Here is an 18,776-nt window from a genome sequence, read left to right as displayed (position 1 = left end):
CCTGGGAGTCTATGAAACTTCAGTTCTCCAAGTCCTGAAGTATGTGTGCAGCCAAAACAGACCTGGGGAACACTGATGCTGTACCTATGGCCCTTACCTCCACACGTCACTGCCCTTGGAAAACATGGAGGCACGAATGACTTCGGGTGCCATCCACGCATATGTCCCTGCTGCGCTCATCTTGGTGGTTCGGTGCCATTCCCGAGCCAGGCCAAAATCAGTGATCTTCAGAATCTTGTTGCTCAGGTCTCCATTCTCCACCTTCTGGAGGATCAATACTGGGCAAGGAAAGGAATACAGAAGAAACCAGAGAATCTGCATTAATCACAAGGAAACCACCGAATACAGAGCCCTCCTGCCATCTGCTGTCCTCTCCTGCAGGCTCCATCACGAAGCTACCATGGAATGATGGTAGGAACCATCATTTCTTAAACATATACAATATATCCATTTTTGTACCAAGCCTTATATAGACATTATCTCTTACCCTTAGAACAGCCTTATGTGATAGGTACTGTTGCCATCTGTTTTACAGATGAGGAAACTGAGTTACAGCACCTTAGAAAATTAAATACATTTTCTAAGGCCATGCAACTACCATGTTTCCCTGAAAATAAGACCTAGCCAGACAATCAGCTCTAATGTGTCTTTTGGAGCAAAAATTAATATAAGAGCCGGTCTTATTTTACTATAAGACTGGGTCTTATATAATATAAGACCAGGTATAATATAATATAATATAATATAATATAATATAATATAATATAATACAATACAATATAATATAATACTGGGTCTTATATTAATTTTTGCTCAAAAAGACACATTAGAGCTGATGGTCCGGCTAGGTCTTATTTTCGGGGAAACACGGTAATAAGCCAAGACTGAAAACCAGGCAGCCTGATTCAAGAGCCTCTCTCTTAACCTTTATACCACACAGCCCATAAAAGGAGCTGCATGTGATGTCACAGCTGACCCTTCTGACGAGCGGCTACTTGGGCTTCCTATTGCCAGGGCACCCCTGGACTATAACCTCTCTTAGACCACAAAGAATGGAGGTACACGTTGGATTTTCAATGTTTCAGTATCTGAAGAGTTTCTATGAACCAATCCAAGTTACTTTACTTAAGCTCTTAAGAAAACACATTTCTGGGCACAGAGATTTCCCCTTAACCCAGGAACTCGCCCCTACCCATTGAGAACTGGCTGATAGGGTCAGAGGGCCCACATATGTTCTCTGTGAACATGGTCCAGGAAGGAGGAACTAGTGCACTGAACTAGTTATTCTCTGGGCCCTGTCTCCCAACTTCTAACATCAAAGCACCGAAATGTGGGAGCCATTTTGGCTTTCCTAGGACAGCAGCTGAGAAAATCACCTCACCTATAGGATGGTTCCAGCGATAAGTGTGCCTTTGCGGGAGCCAATCTCCCCAAAAAGAGCAAAAAAGCTAATTGACTAAAGTCCTATAAACTAAGCCAAGGAACTGTGCCTATGTGGGTAGCTAGTAAGCTCCTTGGATCTGTGGAAGCCAAGCCTCCATTTTCACAAGTGGGATGGTTCTGAAGGCGCGGTACAAGCACAACCTCTTACGGGCCAGATACTGAACCTCCTGGAATTCAGAGTTCTGTACACAGGATTTCAGGAAAGAAAGCAAGATTCTTTCTGCCATTCAGAAAGCGGGGGCAGGGGTTAGGGCAAGGGCCTTATGCAGGTCCCTCAAGTCACACAACTGTACTTTTCCTGTCCACCCCCCACCAGCAAATGTCCACTGAATTGTTACCATATTGAAGGACGTGGGTCAAAGATCTCTATGTCCTATGTGCTTCTCAGAAAATCATCAGTAAAGACGGATTACAAGCAGCTACAGAGCTGGAGGCACAAAAGAAAACAGTGCCAGCCACTCCCTAGATCTAATGAACTAAGTCTCCTTCCCCCATACCACACCCCCTGACACACCCCTCCCGACTCCCAGCCTCCAACATCCTGGATGGGTCCAGGTCTCTGAATGCTTGGGTGGATTAAAAACAAACAAACAAACAAACAGACAGACAGACAGACAGACGGACAAACTTTCTCTATCTCATCTAATAACAAAAATCTTTCCAGATTCTTCTATGTCTCTCTCCTCTTCTTAAGCAGAGACAATGGACAAATATGCACTCAGGTTGTTGACACTAAACGAAAGAGACACTAAAGAAGCCCACCATTCCCTCTACAGAGGGGGCCATCAGCTGCTTCTGTTTCTCTCTGAGCCGTCCTTAAACCAAAGATTCAGGGGAAACATGGTAATAGCCTACACAGCCAGTTGGGTTCAGTCCAGTTACCCCAAACTTCAGGGTGGCTGAGGCAGGGTACAATGGGCAGGATAAAAGTTTCATGGTACATATGGAACCAGCTGAGCTTCCTCAGGTTCTCTGCCGGAAGGGGAAGCACAGCAGTTTACATTCTGTTATAAAAAAATAGTTTAGCAACTGAATGACATATTGGAAATGATTTTTAAAATAGACTAGTCTGTCAGATGGCTTAAAAGGGATGGCGGAATGATGGAGATGAGGCAAGAATAAGTCCAAGGTCAGTCTGGCTGAATCTGATTTCCTTTATATTGTGCAGGTCCAGCCCAGTCCCACCTAATCCTCACTAACTACCCTCTGCTGCCTTACACCCAGCTGACCTCAAACATTTATCCCAATAGGCTGGGCCCCTGAAGGCATCAGAGTTAGAAATCTCTGGCCCGGGGTCCTGTCCTCAGCCAAGAGGAAAGGTTGTAATCAGAAGCCAGCTAGTAATCCTGGCAGATGGCTACCGCCAATGATTCTCAATAATGGTGTCCTGACATACTGGTATCAACTAAGCACTTCTTACTATTAATAATTATGGTAACTAAGTTTGTGAAAGCTTTACTTTTCTTGTAGTTTTTTTTATTGAGATGAAATTCACATAAAACTAACCATTTTAAAGTGAACAATTCGGTGGCATTTAGTACAGTCATAATGTGTTGTACAACCACTACCTCTGCCTTTTTCCAAAATATTTTCGTCACCCTTATAAGGAAACCCCACACCAATTAAGCAGTCATTCTCCATTCTGCCCTCCTCCCAGGCCCTGGCAACTACCAATCACCTTTCTATCTCCGTGGGTTTTCCTATTCTGGATATTTCATATAAATGGAATTACATAATATGTGACACATCTGCTTATTGCACTTAGTACGTTTTCAAAGTTCATTCACATTATAGCTTGTATCAGTATTTCATTCCTTTTTATGGATGAATAATATTCCATTATATGTATACGCAACAACTTTTATCCATTTGTCCATTCATAAGACATTTGGGTTGTTTCCATCTTTTGGTTATAGTGAACAGTGCTGCTATGAACATGTGTGTACATATTTTGAGTACCTGTTTTCAATTCTTTGGGGTGTATACCTAGGAAAGGAATTATGAGGTTATATGGTGATCCAATGTTTAACGTTTTGAGGAATCGCCAAACTGGTTTCCACAGGAGTTGAACTATTCTACATTCCCCTCAGCAATATATAAGGGTTCCATTTTCTCCAATCTTTACCATACCTATTTTCCTTTTTCTTTTCTTTTTTTGGGATAGCTATCTAGTGGATATGAAATGGTATCTCATTGTGATTTTGACTTCCACTTCCCTAGTGTTTAATGACATTGAGCGTCTTTTCACGCCCTTGTTGGTCATTTGTGTGTCTTCTTTGGAGAAATGTCTATTTGTTGTTTGTCTTTTTGTTTTGAGTTATAAGAGTTCTTTATATATTCTGGATACTAGACCCTTATCAAATAGATGATTTACAAATATTTTTTCCTTTCTGTAGGCTATCTTTTCACTTACTTGATAATGTCCTTTGATGCACAAGTTTTTAATTTAGATGAAGTCCAGTTTATCTATTTTTTTCTTTTGTTGCTCATGGTTTTGGCATACTATCAAAGAATCCATTACCAAATCCAAGTTCATGAAGATTTATATTTACCTCTATGTTTTCTTCTAAGAGTTGTATGGTTTCAGCTGTTATACTCATATGTAAGTCATTCATCCATCCTTGGTTAATTTTTGTATATTGTATGAAAAAGGCATCCAATTTCATTTTTCTGCATTTGGATATCCAGCTGTCCCAATACCATTTGTTAAAGAGAAAAGATTTACTTTTTAAAACAAAGTGGAACACAATTCTCTCCCAACATGCTTTCCCGGGTGGGAGAAAAAGGTTATACTCACAGAAGCTTACTTACCTGTATCACTGTGGTGAGCCCATTGCAAGCTTCTACCACTGACAAACAGCTGCAGAAATAACAAATTATTGTGCTTTCCTTCTTGGAAAATTTAAGAATATTTTATCAAAATCTGGTGAAGTCCATGAAAATGTATCGTGGAAACCTCACCTCTCATGTGTGGGGCAGTGGAACAAATGCTGTAACAAGTCCAGGCCCAAGTCAGTGGGCCCTGGCCAGGGTAAGGGAGCAGAGAGGAAAAGATGCATTTGAACTAAAAAACCTAGTGATTCACCATATAAAGGGACTTGATGGAGAAGAGATAGGTCTTCAGCCTTTCAGACATGGCTGACAAGTAGAATGGTGGTGACCTGGGGTGAGAAGTTGACACAAAGCCCATTTGAGAATGCCAAGATCAGCTTGGGACATAATGGGTTTAGACTGACAGTAGTAAGAGTGAGTATGGAAAAGGAAAAAGAACAGACAATTTAAATCCCAGGCTTGACACTCTCCATGTGATCCTGCACAAGTTTCATACGCTCTGCCCTCTATTCCTGCTTCTATAAAATGGAGATAAAGATTACAGGCGAGAGACAATAATGAAGCACCTAGCAGAGTGCCTGACACATAAATAGGGACTCAGGACACTACAGTTATTATTATTACTGTTATGATTAAGTGTCTTGTACGTAAGTGGAAACCATAGGACTCAGCACTCAAGGTACTGATGTGGGAAGCCCGGCAGTCCCTGACACATAATAACCATGCGATAAATTTTTGCTGTATCAATAAATGAAATGGTTGATGAAATAATGGTAGCTACCCATTATCAATCACTTCCTATGCAGTGACACGATGCTCTTTACATGATGCATGTAAAGAAGTTCACATACATCACCTTAGTTAATCCTTAAATCAAGTCTACGAAGTAGGAGCAATTACTTTCTGCATTTTACTTATGCTAAAACAGACACCAAAAGCTTACATTAGTGAGGGATGGAGATGGGATCCAAACCCAGATCTTTCTTCAAGTGCTGTGCCATCAGAGGACAGAAAGGAATCCCACTGATCTTTAAGGCTTATCTCAATTTCTGCCTGGTCCCTAAACTGTCTTTGATTAGCTAGTCTTCACTGCTCTCCCTTTTCCTGAATTATTCCTTCAGCACCCAAAACCAATACCACACGATTTAACACAATTTACTTCTTTTAGTCATTTCCACTACTGCACTCATGTGTCTCATAATTTCCCCCGGAATGCGATAGAATATGACTCCTCGAGGGCAAAAAAACCTCATTCTCTTTCTTCCGGAACCCACACCATCTCCACTCCAGGAGCCAAGCACAGGGCTGGGCTCTCTGAAAGAACTGAGCCCTCACTGGTCCCTTATGTGACGGAAGGGCTATCTGTGCATCATTCTCAGACTGTTCACTTCTCCGTCCTATTGTTGCCAGGTATTGGGGAGCACCTTCCCAATATTACTGATCACTAAGGAACTAAGGGGAGCCAAGTGTGTACCAGGCAGGATGATGACACTGGAGAAAGACCAACATCTCAGCCAGGGTTCCCTAGTGACTAACACAGCCAGCCAGTGCCAGGTGAGGTAGGGGAACACAAGTAAAGGTAAGCTGGTAAGACCTTGCACAAGCTATACAGAAAGATACATGGCAAGATTGAATACATGGTCAAAGACCAAATGTGCATCAACAAGGACCCCGGTTTCACTACAATCAGTAAGGTAGTTACGGTGGTCCAAACCTCAGTGACCGAAAGACATTGTTCTTGATTATTGCCAGATCAGGACACTGCCTATATACCATTTACTTAATATTTTTCTTTAAATTGAATTTTTAAAAAATTACTTAAAGAAGAAATTTAATTTCATTACTTTAAATGGAAAAAAGAAATAGTCTAATGTTAGGTAACCTGTACAAATAAATACACTGAAAATAACTTATTCCGTTTCATTAGATCCTGCTACCGGTCAAAGTTCTGAGCCCAAGGCCTGCTTTCTCGGTTAGAAAAGATTACTAGTGTTAGAGAAGAATAAAAGCAAACTAGCACTAAAGTGAACCTGGTCCTCCGTGAATCTAGAGCAGTTGAATGACTTTCTATGGAATTTAATGGTATTTAACACAGACCACCTAAAAAGGCCTCACAGCCATCTCCTGCTAGGATATCAGAGGGAGAAATGATCATGTCATTTAGCTGGAGGCCAGGCTTTCAGCTGGTACTTGGAGAAACTATAGAGACTGTTCCGTATGTCTTGATGGTAAATGATGATTTACCTTTTGGAGACTTCTTGTTTATCATTCATCTCCATTAGCACAAGGGGCTATGATCTGCTAAATGCTCACCTTGGAGCAAAGGCTCCCATCCCCAGGCCTTCATTTAACTCAAATGATTCCCATTGCTTCTTCTAGGTTAAGCAACTAGTCTAACTCTGTTTTGAGAGTTGTGTTTTGCTTGGTTTAGTCTTTTTTTCAAGTTTATGTTCAAATGTATATACACATAGAAGAGTGTATAAAACATGTATGTATGGTTTAAAGAAAATAAGATGAAAATCCAGTCCCTTAGAAGCTCTGTGTGTCCCTCCCTGTCACATGTCTTCCCTCTCCCTAGACATCGCACAATCTTGACTTCTGTTATTCATTCCTTTACTTCTCTTTGTAATTTTACCACCTACATATACATCCCTAAACAAGATGCTGCTTAGTTTTGAAACAGTGAGTGAGACCAGCACAAATGTAGCTGTGTGTACTAGTTTCCTAGGGCTGCCTTAAGAAATCAACACAAATTTGGTGGTTTAAAACAACAAATTTCTTCTCTCACAGTTCTGGAGGCTAGAATTCTAGTCCAAAATCAAGGTGTGGGCAGCTTGATTTTTATACCACCTATAGGTGGTAAAAAATGATTGGAGATTTTTCCTTCATAATTTTGAAAAGCATCATGCACTATTCTCTTGCTTCCAACGTGGCTATTAAGCCCCAAGCCTTTTTGCTTCCTGATGCTCTATATATGACGTCTTTTTCTTACAGGAAATTTCTAGTCTCTTCTTAAACCCCAGTATTCTGAAATCTCAGAGGGATGTGCCTTGGGTAGAAACTTGGTGAATACTTTCAAATCTGAACACTCACGTCCTTCAGTTACAGAGAATTTTCTTGAAGTATTTTAATGTTAATTTCCTCTCCTATATTTCTCAGTTTTCTCTTTCTTTAGAAACTCTATTCAGATATTGGTCTTTCTAGACTGGTCCTCCAATTTTCTTATCTTTTCTATTTTTCCCATCTTTTTTTCTTTTTGCTCTTCTTTCTGAGACATCATCACTTTACCTCTAACCGTTCCCTTGAGTTTGTCATTTCCCTATCATGGTTTTAATTTCTAAGAGAGCTCTTTTTTGTTCATTGATTTTTTTTTTTTAATTGAATGGAAAGCAAACTTAGCTGTGTAAAAGCTGTTTTTGTAGTGTGGGTACAATATCTTTTCTTTCACCCAAGTGTATTACTGATGGTTCTTTTTTATTTCTTTGTTTTCTCCCAATGTAGTTTGTTTCAGCTGCTTTTTCTATTTGTCCTTTGGTCTCTAATGTACTTTTGATCAGAATGATAGTAATCCTTGATTGTCTGTTCATGATTAAGAACCAAATTGTGTTTAGGTTTTAAAAAGGAAGCCCTTATGTTTCAAAGGTACGTACTGAAATATTTACACACAAAAAAAATTACATATGTGTGTGTGTGTGTGTGTGTGTGTGTGTGTGTATTGCAGATTTCCTTTAAAATAATCAAGGGTAGGCAGTAAATGGGGTGACAGAAGGAACAAGATAAGCTCCGAGTTGGTTACTGTTGAAACTGAGCACATGGCGGTTCATGATGCCAATTTCTCTTACTTGTGTGTATGTTTTCCATAATAATAAGTTGGGGGGGATCAAAAGCTGAGTAGAATCTCTAAGCACATAGGAGAAACATCAGCTCTGAGCTTTGCTATAGGGATACCCAGGTAAGCCTAGATAAGAATATCTGAGGCCATTTCTCTTGAGCTAGTCAGTACTCTTCCAAACTGCTAGGAAAATAAAGGTCTGGTTGCCAGCCATGAGGAGGGTGAGGTGGTCTCAGAATGCAGGCTTCAGTAACAAATAGTGACTTCATCTCCCCCCTTTTAAAAAATACAGTACCCATACCCTCCATGTGCTTAGAGTCCCGCAGTCCAGAAACTGTTTCACCCTCCAAAAGGAAAGGCAGTCAAGTGACTGCATGGAGTAGAAGGGGAAGTGGTCCATGGGATCCAAATGAGATTCACACAACTGCTACCCTATCTTATTTTAGTACTCCCTTTCACCCCCGTTCCTGAGATGCCTGGTCCTGCCAGTTCCTAGACATGTTAGGAGTCTGTGATATAAAGGGATTTGTTCTTTGCTTTCCTCGTTGTCAGCTTAAAATTATCTTTCTCAAATGTCCTAAGTCAGTTACCACTCATCCATCCACCTGTTTTCCAGCTTCCAAAACTTTATTGCTGTTGTCTCCTCTCCTGTTGGCCTTGTGAGTTACTATAGTTCTAGCTAGGTTCCAAGAGTGAACACAGGCAGATGTAGTATTTGTGTGTGTTCAATCTGCCATCTTGGCCTGGAACCCTTCCTTCAGTTTTGTTTGTTTTCTTGAATAGGGTGAAGGAAACGGGTACAATCTGTACCCAGAGGTTTCCTGCAAGGGCTTCCTGCTTTCCTTGGCTTGGTTCTTCCAATCTCTCCTAGTATGCAAAATCTGTATTCCTGCTTGCTCCTGCCAAGCCACCAGATATTTGTCACATCATCTTCTCCCACTTTCACAAAAATAATCTCTGAGCTGCAGCAAGGTAGAAAGAAAAGAGCAACAGATGAAGACCCAGAATGTCTGGCTCTAGCTCTTCTGTATGACCTTTTACCAGGGCCCCATTCCTCCATCGCTGACATTCTCTGAGTCTGTAGTTCCCTGAAAGTAGTGTCAGTCTTTCCTGGGCCCAGCCAAGCTCTACCATCCATCTGAGCTGAAGAACAGCTAAACCCAAGGGCAAAGAGAAGTCAGGCAAGAGGATTCTACCCCAGAGATAAGCTCCACAGACGGCCGGGCCTTTGGACACCTGACTCAGCACTGGAGACATTCGCTTCCCACTGCACGTTGTCTCCAGTGGAGGAAGGAAGAAGATCTCGGGCTCCAGCCCTGCCCAGCAGCCCAGAGGAGTGCCAATAGGCCAGCGGCTCATACACAACAGGCTCCCTGTTGTGCTGACTCAGCAGGAGCCCCACAGAAGAGCCTGACTCATGGACCACAACCATGCTGTGAGAGCAAGGCCAGCATCCATCCCCCAGCCTCTCCTGGCCCCTGGCCCTCACCCACTCTTGTCCCTCCAGGCAAGGCCAAGAGAGGTCAGACTTGCTTACCCAGGAAAATGATTCACTACCTCGACTCCCCGACTGTCTGCCTCAGCAGAGGTGTGGTGCTGCCTGGAGACGGCAGGGAGATGCCAGCAGTGGCTAAGGCCCAGCGGGGTTCAGCAATGTCAGCAGAGATGCTCCAAGTCCCACTAGCACAACCAGCGAAGCTCTGCTTCTTGACAAACACTCGGGCACAGGCAGCGAGAAGTCCCCATCAGAAGAACTAGAGACACGTAGAGAGCACTGGGTCCTCGGGGACTTATGATCCCCCTGCTTTTGGTACAGAAAAGGAAACCACTGGATGTGTGCAGAGCAGTCCTCGCAAAGCCAGGGAACACTCAGCACAGTGACCTTCTCCTGTGACCCAGAGTAGAGCAAAGGCGGATACAGTGGCCTCCCTTTCTATGCCTGTAACGTGAAGAGGCATCATAGGTGCTCAATAAATATCTGTCTTGAATGAATAAATGAACACAAATCACCCCAAAACATGTCTGATTGAATCAGTGAAGGCAGTGAAGGCAAATATCTGTTTGAGGGATGGCCACATCAGAATCACCAGAGAAGCTACAGTAATGATTCCTAACCTTTAAAAATAAGTCCTTTAGCCTTACAAAATGCTCTTATGATGGTAGATGTACTTTTAATGTGTGTCAATTAAGAAGAAAACAACAACTAGAGCGAATGTTTATGAGGGCTTTAATGTGTGCTGTGCCCTGGACTAAGTGATTTGTCCAAATCTTATTTAATCGTCTCAACAATTCTGGAAGGCAATTTCAGATGTGGAAACTGAAATTCAGAGAGGTTGGCTCACAGCGCCAGGATATAAACCAGGTCGGAATGAAATCACAGTCTGGGCCCCAGACCATCATGCCATATTCAACACCCAATAAGAAAACACTTTTCAATGGATGTGAGTTTTATCAACACAACGGCACCTACACACATTTGAAAAACAGAAATACGAATATTTGTGCTTTCTACAAACATGTTTGGATTCAAAGACACCTTACAGCAGCCCCCTCCCCAGGGGTCTACAGCCCACCCCTAAGAACCACCGGGCTCAGTGACCATAGCCCGTTATGCAGAAAACAACAGGTTACTGCCCATGAGGAAAGGATCTGTCTACCCTCATTTCACATCCAAGCAGGTGTCTCAAAGCCTCCGACTCCAGAGGAGTAGATGGGAGACTCTCCAAGGAAGGGTTAAAATAGAAGGACAGAGTCAGCAGCATTTGTGAGAAAGAGAAAACAAATTGAAAACACAGCAGAATTGAACTGCTACTTTAGCAATCCTGGCAACACATTGTGGAAGGACTAACGGATTAATGATAGGAAAAGAGCCTGATATCTGTGACCCAGACTGCTGGTCGCCCTTCAGTGGTTTTTCTGCCCCTCCTAGAGTAACAGAACCCTCAATTTCAAGATGGGCACCTGGCCACATATCACATTAACTACATTTCACAGTCTCCTTGTTCCAAGGTATAACCAGGTGACTAAGAAGGGCCCTGCAGCTGCTTTCTGTAATCTGTTTTAAACGACACCAGCTCAGGGTCTTTGGCCCTTTTTCCTCATCCCTTCCTACACTGTGCTGCCTGGATCATGACTGTGACAGCTGGAGGGCCAGCTACTATCTGGGACTATGAGGAGAAGATCATGCCCAAAAGATGGCACAGCTGTGAATGGGAAGGAGTCTAGGGCTTGTGAAACAGAGATGCCATGCCAACCACAGACTGTCTCTCACCAGACTTTCCATACAAGAGGAACACACTTCTTATTTCAGCCACACTGTTACTTTGAGTGTCTGTTTCTCATAGCTAACCTAATACAAAGTTCAGTTCTACGACTACAAAATCTCGTTATAGCAAAACAGAAATAGACATATTAAAATTGAAAATCTAAACCAAAAGCAACATTCCAGTCAATAAAATTTCTATACAATATAGCCGAAGATGCGGAAGGCCTCCCCGAGGTGCTATAAAATGAATCAACTTGAAGCATGCTTCAGCTGCATATTTTTAAAGTAGTATGTCATATTCTATAATAAGTGTTGACGTAAATCTTTCAAAAAAAGGCTACATGTATAGAAGGCCTGATGCTTTGTGGCATGATGCTTTGTGCGAAGTTCAGGGTGTTCAAATATAAATTAAACCTGTACCTCTCCTCAAGAAGCTCACTGGCTAGGAGAAGATTCAGGGAGTAAGAAAGGATGGAGCAGATGACCTTCAGTTTTTATTATAAGCTTTGTTACATACTTTGGCTTTTACACTGGACACTATACATGCATTACTTTAAAAATACGTATCAAAAAGATGTAGCAGGCAATTTAATAATATAAGTGACTATGAAAACAAAACATTATACACAAAAATACATAGTCTGATGATATTTCTTTTTGTTAAGAATATGCTGTCTATCTATCACATAGAAAAAAACCCTGAATGATATACACCTAAATGCTAACAATTTTCTCCAGGTAATTTGAGGCGACAAGTTTTTCTTTATACTCATCTATGTTGTTGAAGTCATCTAAAATAAGTATACATTTTTTGTTAATATGAAAAATTAAGTCATTTAATAACGATAATAATAATAATAATAATACCATTTCTTGCATACCTACTTTGTCCCAGGCACAATACTAGGAACTTCACATATGTTACCTCATTCAGGCCTCATGGCAACCTGCAAGGTGGATAGCACCCTCATTTAATAGATGAGAAAGCTGGGGCTTAAAGGTTGAGTAACTTTTCCACATCTAAGAAGAAAGGAAGCCAGGATTTCGATCCTGTTCTGGTTACTATGCTTACGCTCCTTCCATTAAACCATGCTGTCCCCTACACTTGCGAGTCAAATGTCTAGCAATTATATCTCTACAAGACCTTGTGCATCTATCTCTACGATGCTGGTCTCTCCTACACCACATTGCACCCCACAACTTTATTTTATTTGTTGCCTTGGGATGGACTCATACCATAAATTAATTGGACAGGCACTTCACCTAATCCTATGTCCTGTATGAAGAGTCACCACTAAGAATGGTGTTCTCGTAGCACTGTCAAGTTGACGATGGCTACTTCTCACTGGCCAGGACAAGGAGGGATAACTGTTTAGAACAGAAGAGAACTGGCAGAGAAACCACCAAAGCTAGGAGTCAAACCTAATTCTACCTCTGTGCCCACTGCCCTTTCCACTAGAACCCAAGGGGTCTCTGACTGAAACCAAACCACCTGAGTACTGCTCTGTATCTTTCTAGGGAAGGGAAACAGCCTTTTACCTTTAAAGGGGAGTGCTTTAGAAATGAAGACTAAATATTTGGGAAGCTCAGACACTCAAACTAGGACAGCTCTGGCAAGGTGTGGTGGCAAAAGCTTGCTGGTGGGCAGCATCTCACCAGGCATAATTTAGAGCAAATGTGTGCTAAAGCATCACAGCTGAGACAGTCCATCAGCTGAGGGCATGTGTTGACGGGCAGGACGTGTAACCCTCCTAAACCCACGTCTGACATTATTTTAGAACTTGTGAGCTTTGCTTTGAGTCTTACAGGCCGGACCCTGTAAATTCAATACGACTGATCATCTTTAAGCCCTCTAGATAGTAAGTATGTCAAGGCAAACCATCAGTAAGAAGGTTGGTGGGAGAGCTGAGAAGAGAAAACTTAAATGTGTCAGGATAAGAACTAATTAAGTAGAGGAATCCTAGGATCTTGAAGTTCTGCCATCACCATTGGACGTCCAACCTCATGACAGGTATGTTATCTGGTGCTGAACAGTCGCAGGTGGGCCCAATAGAGCTGTTCATCAAAGCCCAAAATGAAATGTTCTCAGTCTGGGATCTCTACTTTAATGTACAGAATCTTCTTTCATCAGCCTTTCAGTCACTAGGCTATAAGAACTAGGAAATACCCTTAACTGACCAATCTCTGACTTTCACAGGGAAATCTTCAGTTCTTGCCCCTACGCACACCAAGTCACTATCCACGTCTCCTCGCCCTGTTCTATAATGTGTCTCCTGCCCAGTGATTCATCCCCAAATCAGCAGAAAGAGCCTCCAGAGAGTGGTAAGAACGGCTGATCCTCATGTATCAGAAAGGCGAAGAACAAGTGTCAACTCCCCAACCTCTGGACCTCAGTCAGCTCCACTGTTAACCAACAGCCGCAGTCAGCCATGGGAGAAACATCACTCACTGCTCATTTGCCCCGGGAAGGACCATTCTGCACATTCAAATACGGAAGGAAAGGTTACTTTGGAGAGGAAGATTCTCCTTGCTCCATCACAACCCCAGCGTCAGTAAGTCTCCGCTATAAGACCGGCTGGGTGCTATTAAAAGTGGTCAGGGTGTACTGGGTGGAATTCTAAAAGCACAAAAATCAGCCTCTCACAGAGGGTCATATGCACCCCAGCAAGTCAAGTCTTGAGATGCTGGGCTTTGTCCTCTGACCACGAAGCCCCACCCTGACTAACTGCAGTGTCCACCCTCCTCTTTGGGAAGGTGGCACCATCACCATGGGTGGAAAGGGACTTGGGGTTAGCTGAAGCTTCTAAAATATAACCAACATCCAGGATCAGAATTATCAGCAGGAAAGAATCCAGGTTCTTACCGCAAGAGATCAAGACTCTGCCCTGCTAACATCCCTGCCTGGGAATCTACTGCCTTTGGCCAGTAAAAGATACCAAATGCTTTGGTTACTGCACAAGGTCAGCTGTCACCTACATAGGCAAAAGGGAGAGAAAGAAAGAGATGAAGAGATGGGTCACAGACTACACAGCTGCCCTTAGAGCTGTAAAGAAGGGACAGGGCTTGGTCCAGGGAGAGAATCAGGACACTTTCAGTAGGGGAAATAATGTGGTTCCAGGGCAAAGGGAAAAAACACCCTGACACACCTAGGAAATAGTTCCTTGTAGCTGGAGCTGAACCTTCATGAAGGCAAAAGGGAGAAGATGACGCTGGAAGAACCAGGACTGATGACCACAGACCACGCGCAGGATCTTGGATCCACCCTGCAGTCACGGGCAGTATTTAAGCAGGGAAGTGACAGGATCAGATTTGTGTTTTACCAAAATAACATGGCTGCCGTAAGACAGATTGAACTGAAAAGGAAACAGACTGGCAGCCAGGACATAATAACCTGATACAATTGTCCAGGTAAGGTGGTAAAGAATAAACTAAGGTACTGGAGATGGGGATGATGGGACCAAGAGATGGAGTAATTAATTACATGTCCAGGAGCAGGGTGGCCAAAGAGTCCTAGGAAATCTTCTGGCTTCACATCACCCACCTTCTCCAGCTGTGTACCTGTATGTCATCAGTCTTACCGGAAGCATTCTTAGTACGAGCATTCTGTGAGCACAGGGGCTTTTAGAGGTCCCATTCCCCGCCACCTCTGTGCCAACATCCACCCACCCGCTCTTTCCTTCCAACAGGACTGAAGCTTCCCATCCCCCTCCAGCCACTCCACAACCACCTAGGAACATGGTTCCTCTGTTTCCAGTTGTAGCCACCAACTCACACATTCCTAACTGCCACTGTCTGGACCACATACAGGTCCAGCCTTCACGGGCTGAGACCAGACACTATTGCCAAAAGAAGCTCAGTCCTACACTCATCTGGGACAATGGGTTGTGCGTCATGATGTCAGCCACAGGCGTGCACAGCAGAGAGCTCAGGGAATGGCACAACTAAGAATGAGGCCAAAGGGGACAGAACTGGCAGATGAACCAGTGCTCAGACAGGCCCCTGGGCCTTAGGCATGGTGTTCAGACAGGCTAGTCAGGTAACAGGACTGTGCAACTGGGGCCTTGGCTCAAACCCAGAGAGTGTCCAGGGTTCCGGGCCACTCCCACCTCTGGCCAGCCATCTAGTGAACATGTGCCATGGAGAACATGGGAAAATCAGATGCAGATGGGTAGACCAGTCTTCTTCATAATGTGCTTGCCACATGATTCAACAGCATGAGGGGTGGATTTCTGCTGTCTTGTTGGGCTGGAGCATAGAAGGGGACATGATAAGGAAGTACATTTATAGACTAACAACAGCTGGTCTCAAGCAAGGCTAGCACAATTCACCAGCCTTTTTCAAGCTATTTTTCAATGACCCTTTTAACCAACCCTAGCTTTCCATGGGAACTTCACTTTCATCTCTTCTTTGGATGCTGTATCCCCTTCCTACCTCTCTCATGCTGCCGAGTAAAGGTTTTCTTATAACCAAGCTTCTTGTGATTAAAACAGAAACATCAGTGCCGTCTCCCTGGCCAAACCTCCCAGCATGTGTCTGCAGGACACCTTGTTCTTTCCCGCATCCTGAAATATGACTATTTCAAAAGACATCAACTTGGGTACCTATAGCCACTGCCATCTCGTGCAAATTAAGCCCAGATAACACAGCTGGGACTCTATCCCTATGCTCCTCCAGACACAGTTGTCACCAGCAGGAAATAGGCCAAGGCAGAGCTTTTCTGCAGCTACTTTCCTTATGAAAGAACACCTCCTCAAAAACCCACCTGCCATGAATATTCCCCCCACACCAGCTCAAACTGACTGAGAAGAGCTGCCAGATCTCTGTCGTGTCTCGGAAGCACGCAGCTACAAACTGGATAAAAATAATCAAAAAAGAGGGAGCACATCAGGTGTTTGATGATTTTGTCAACAAAAAGTCATTCATCTTTCTTGGCATGTGGGCATGGGGTGCTGCTAAGGCACAGGCTCTCAGGACCTGTATCCCCATGCTCTGCCACCAGAGTTCCCTTGGCAGGCATGGCAGGCTGCATTTTCAAAATGGCACAACAACATCTCCCATCGTATATGCTTTTCCCCGGTGTGACCTGGACACTCCTCCCACTGGTCTCCACTTGAATCTGAGTGGGCCTGAGACTCACTTTAACTACTAGAATGCAGTGGAAGTGACACTGTAATGTTTCTAAGCCAGATCAGAAATGATGACGCAGCTTCTGCCTTATTCACTGGACAGTTGTGCTTGAAGCCACGAGTCACCACGTGACAAGGCCAAGAGCCATGAGGCTGCCACGCTCATGGAGGGGTTAGAGGTGGGCACGCCCATCAGCAGTTGGGGCCTTCAAGTCTTCCCAGCCCAGGTATCGGATGTGTGTGTGAACGAGCCTTTCCGGTGATTCCTGCCTCCATCTCTGGCCTCACCCTGAGCTGTCAAATCTTCCCAGCTGAGGCCCTAAACACTGAGAAGCAGAGAAAAGTCATTCCTACTGAGTCCTTTCCAAATTCTTGACCCAAAGCTTCCATGAGCATAATGAAACGGCTCTTGTTTGGGGTGGTTTGCTCCAAAGCAACAGTAATGGAAACAGTGACACACTTCTCAGTCTATTCTCATATCTCCTGCTACCAGAGAAGCAGCTGCTCTTGGAAACAGTATTTTTCAGAAAGAAAAAAGCTCCTTTTCGTTGTGCATTTACTTTGTGCCAGGCATTATGCTAAGGGCTTACGTGCATAATTTAATTTAATGCTCATACAATGCTATGAGTAAAAACTAGGATTAGCCCCATTTTGCAGGAAAGGAAATGGGCTCAGAGGCTGATGAACTTGCCCAAAGCCAGATCTCCCTGACTCAGAGCCCATACCACTGCGCCACGCTCTGCTCTCCAGCCACTTGGAGACAGGAGCTGTTTCTACATGGAGGACTCGACTACTTGGGAGCATAGCTTTCCTGTTCAATAGTCCAGGTGTGGGAATTGCCTAAAGAACTCGGGTGGCAGGGGCACAGCATCGACAAACACGGGCTTGTCTGAGCTGGGGCAGGCCCCCCTTCCCTGGAAGTCACTGCTAGCTCCACCACCCCATCACCAGCTCCTTCTGAACCCCACTCCTTCTTTAAGGCCTAACTCCTCCATCAAGTCCTTGCAGAGAATTCTGCCTTCTCTGGACACCACCTCACGTACCTTGGGTGCACTGTTCCATACTGCCTCATACTGTTCTGCTTGTTTGGGTGTGTTATATAGTATGGCTCCTGAGGATGGAAAGAACGTGGTGGAAGTAGTGTCTAAGTTACTATGATAAAGTGACCTCACCTGTAGCACCTGTACACTAGCAGGCACGTCAGTTTCTCACAAGGACCTGCTGGGTTCCAAATCATAACTTACGCACAACACAAACATTCCAAGCTCGGTGACCTGCACTTCAACCAGGACATCACAAAGGAGAACGGATTTGAGGGCAAAGGAGGAAGCAGTTTGACCCACCACAGATAACCATCACCAGCACCTGGCAGGCAAGGAAGCCCTGACCACAAAGGCTCAGAACAAGGGAGTTGCCATTTTGAACCACAAGTCCTTAATCATCCTGAAAAGCTAAGAAACACAGGTTAAAGTTTCCTATGAGCCACTCTTCACGCTCTCCATCTGAGAGGGAGAGACTAACCTCAAATACCTCCTCAGGGTACGACTAGCTCTGTTCTGACTGTCTTTCTGTCTATGCTATGGATGCCTTTCCGAGGACCTTCTTTCTACCTCCACGCCCACTGGGAAGGGGGAAGACAAGGTGTGTGCCTGTACCTTCCCAGCCTAGCTCCAAAAATTACTCTACAAATCTTATTCCCCATGTGGTGGAGTTGACACTCTTACTATGGTTGGGCAAACTCAAAACCACACAGATTCTCAAGGTGGCACACTTCAGTTTCCAGTGGCAAGCCAGCCTGTTCCTTCCTTCCCTGTACCTGGGAAGGTAGGCATAATGGGCGTACCCAGAATCTGCTGGGAAAATACTCAAATGCCTTATTTCCTGCCCTTGAGGAACCTCCTTGTGAGGAACAGTCTTAGAATATCTCCTTTTTCCTGAACAGGGACATTCTTACTCTTTCTGGAAGGTCATTATCGGTGACCTTCCCATTCCCCAATACACTACATATAAAATCAAGCACCAAAAAGCTTAGGGGAGCTTAAAATTGGCCAGGTTCATGGTCCATGCAACCAAAAACCAGGCATATAAAGCCAGACTCAAGGTTACAATCACAGGGCAGAGATATGTCCAGTGGAGGGGTGGGGGGGGGCAGTGGGGGCGGTAGGGGGGGCATCCTAAAGTCAGTCAAAAAAAGCTGGACTGTTTCCTTATTTTTCAGGCACCAGAGGGTTCATATGGTCCATAGCAACACTTCTTCAAATCCCCTTTTTTTCTCTCA

At 43.9% G+C, this 18,776-nt stretch overlaps 1 protein-coding gene across 1 annotated transcript in view; it reads right to left on the bottom strand.

Annotated features, from left to right (window-relative positions):
• The window catches only part of MAP3K9 (mitogen-activated protein kinase kinase kinase 9), a 69,134-nt gene that overhangs the window by 27,053 nt on the left and 23,305 nt on the right, over positions 1–18,776 (bottom strand). The window contains 1 exon segment of the mRNA XM_033108348.1: positions 98–278. Coding sequence (XP_032964239.1) covers positions 98–278 — 181 coding nt within the window.

Source organism: Rhinolophus ferrumequinum, chromosome 6, assembly GCF_004115265.2.
Source record: "Rhinolophus ferrumequinum isolate MPI-CBG mRhiFer1 chromosome 6, mRhiFer1_v1.p, whole genome shotgun sequence".
Taxonomy (NCBI): domain Eukaryota; kingdom Metazoa; phylum Chordata; class Mammalia; order Chiroptera; family Rhinolophidae; genus Rhinolophus; species Rhinolophus ferrumequinum.
The sequence above is the reverse complement of the archived record's forward strand: the minus strand, read 5'-3'. Positions and strand labels throughout refer to the sequence as shown.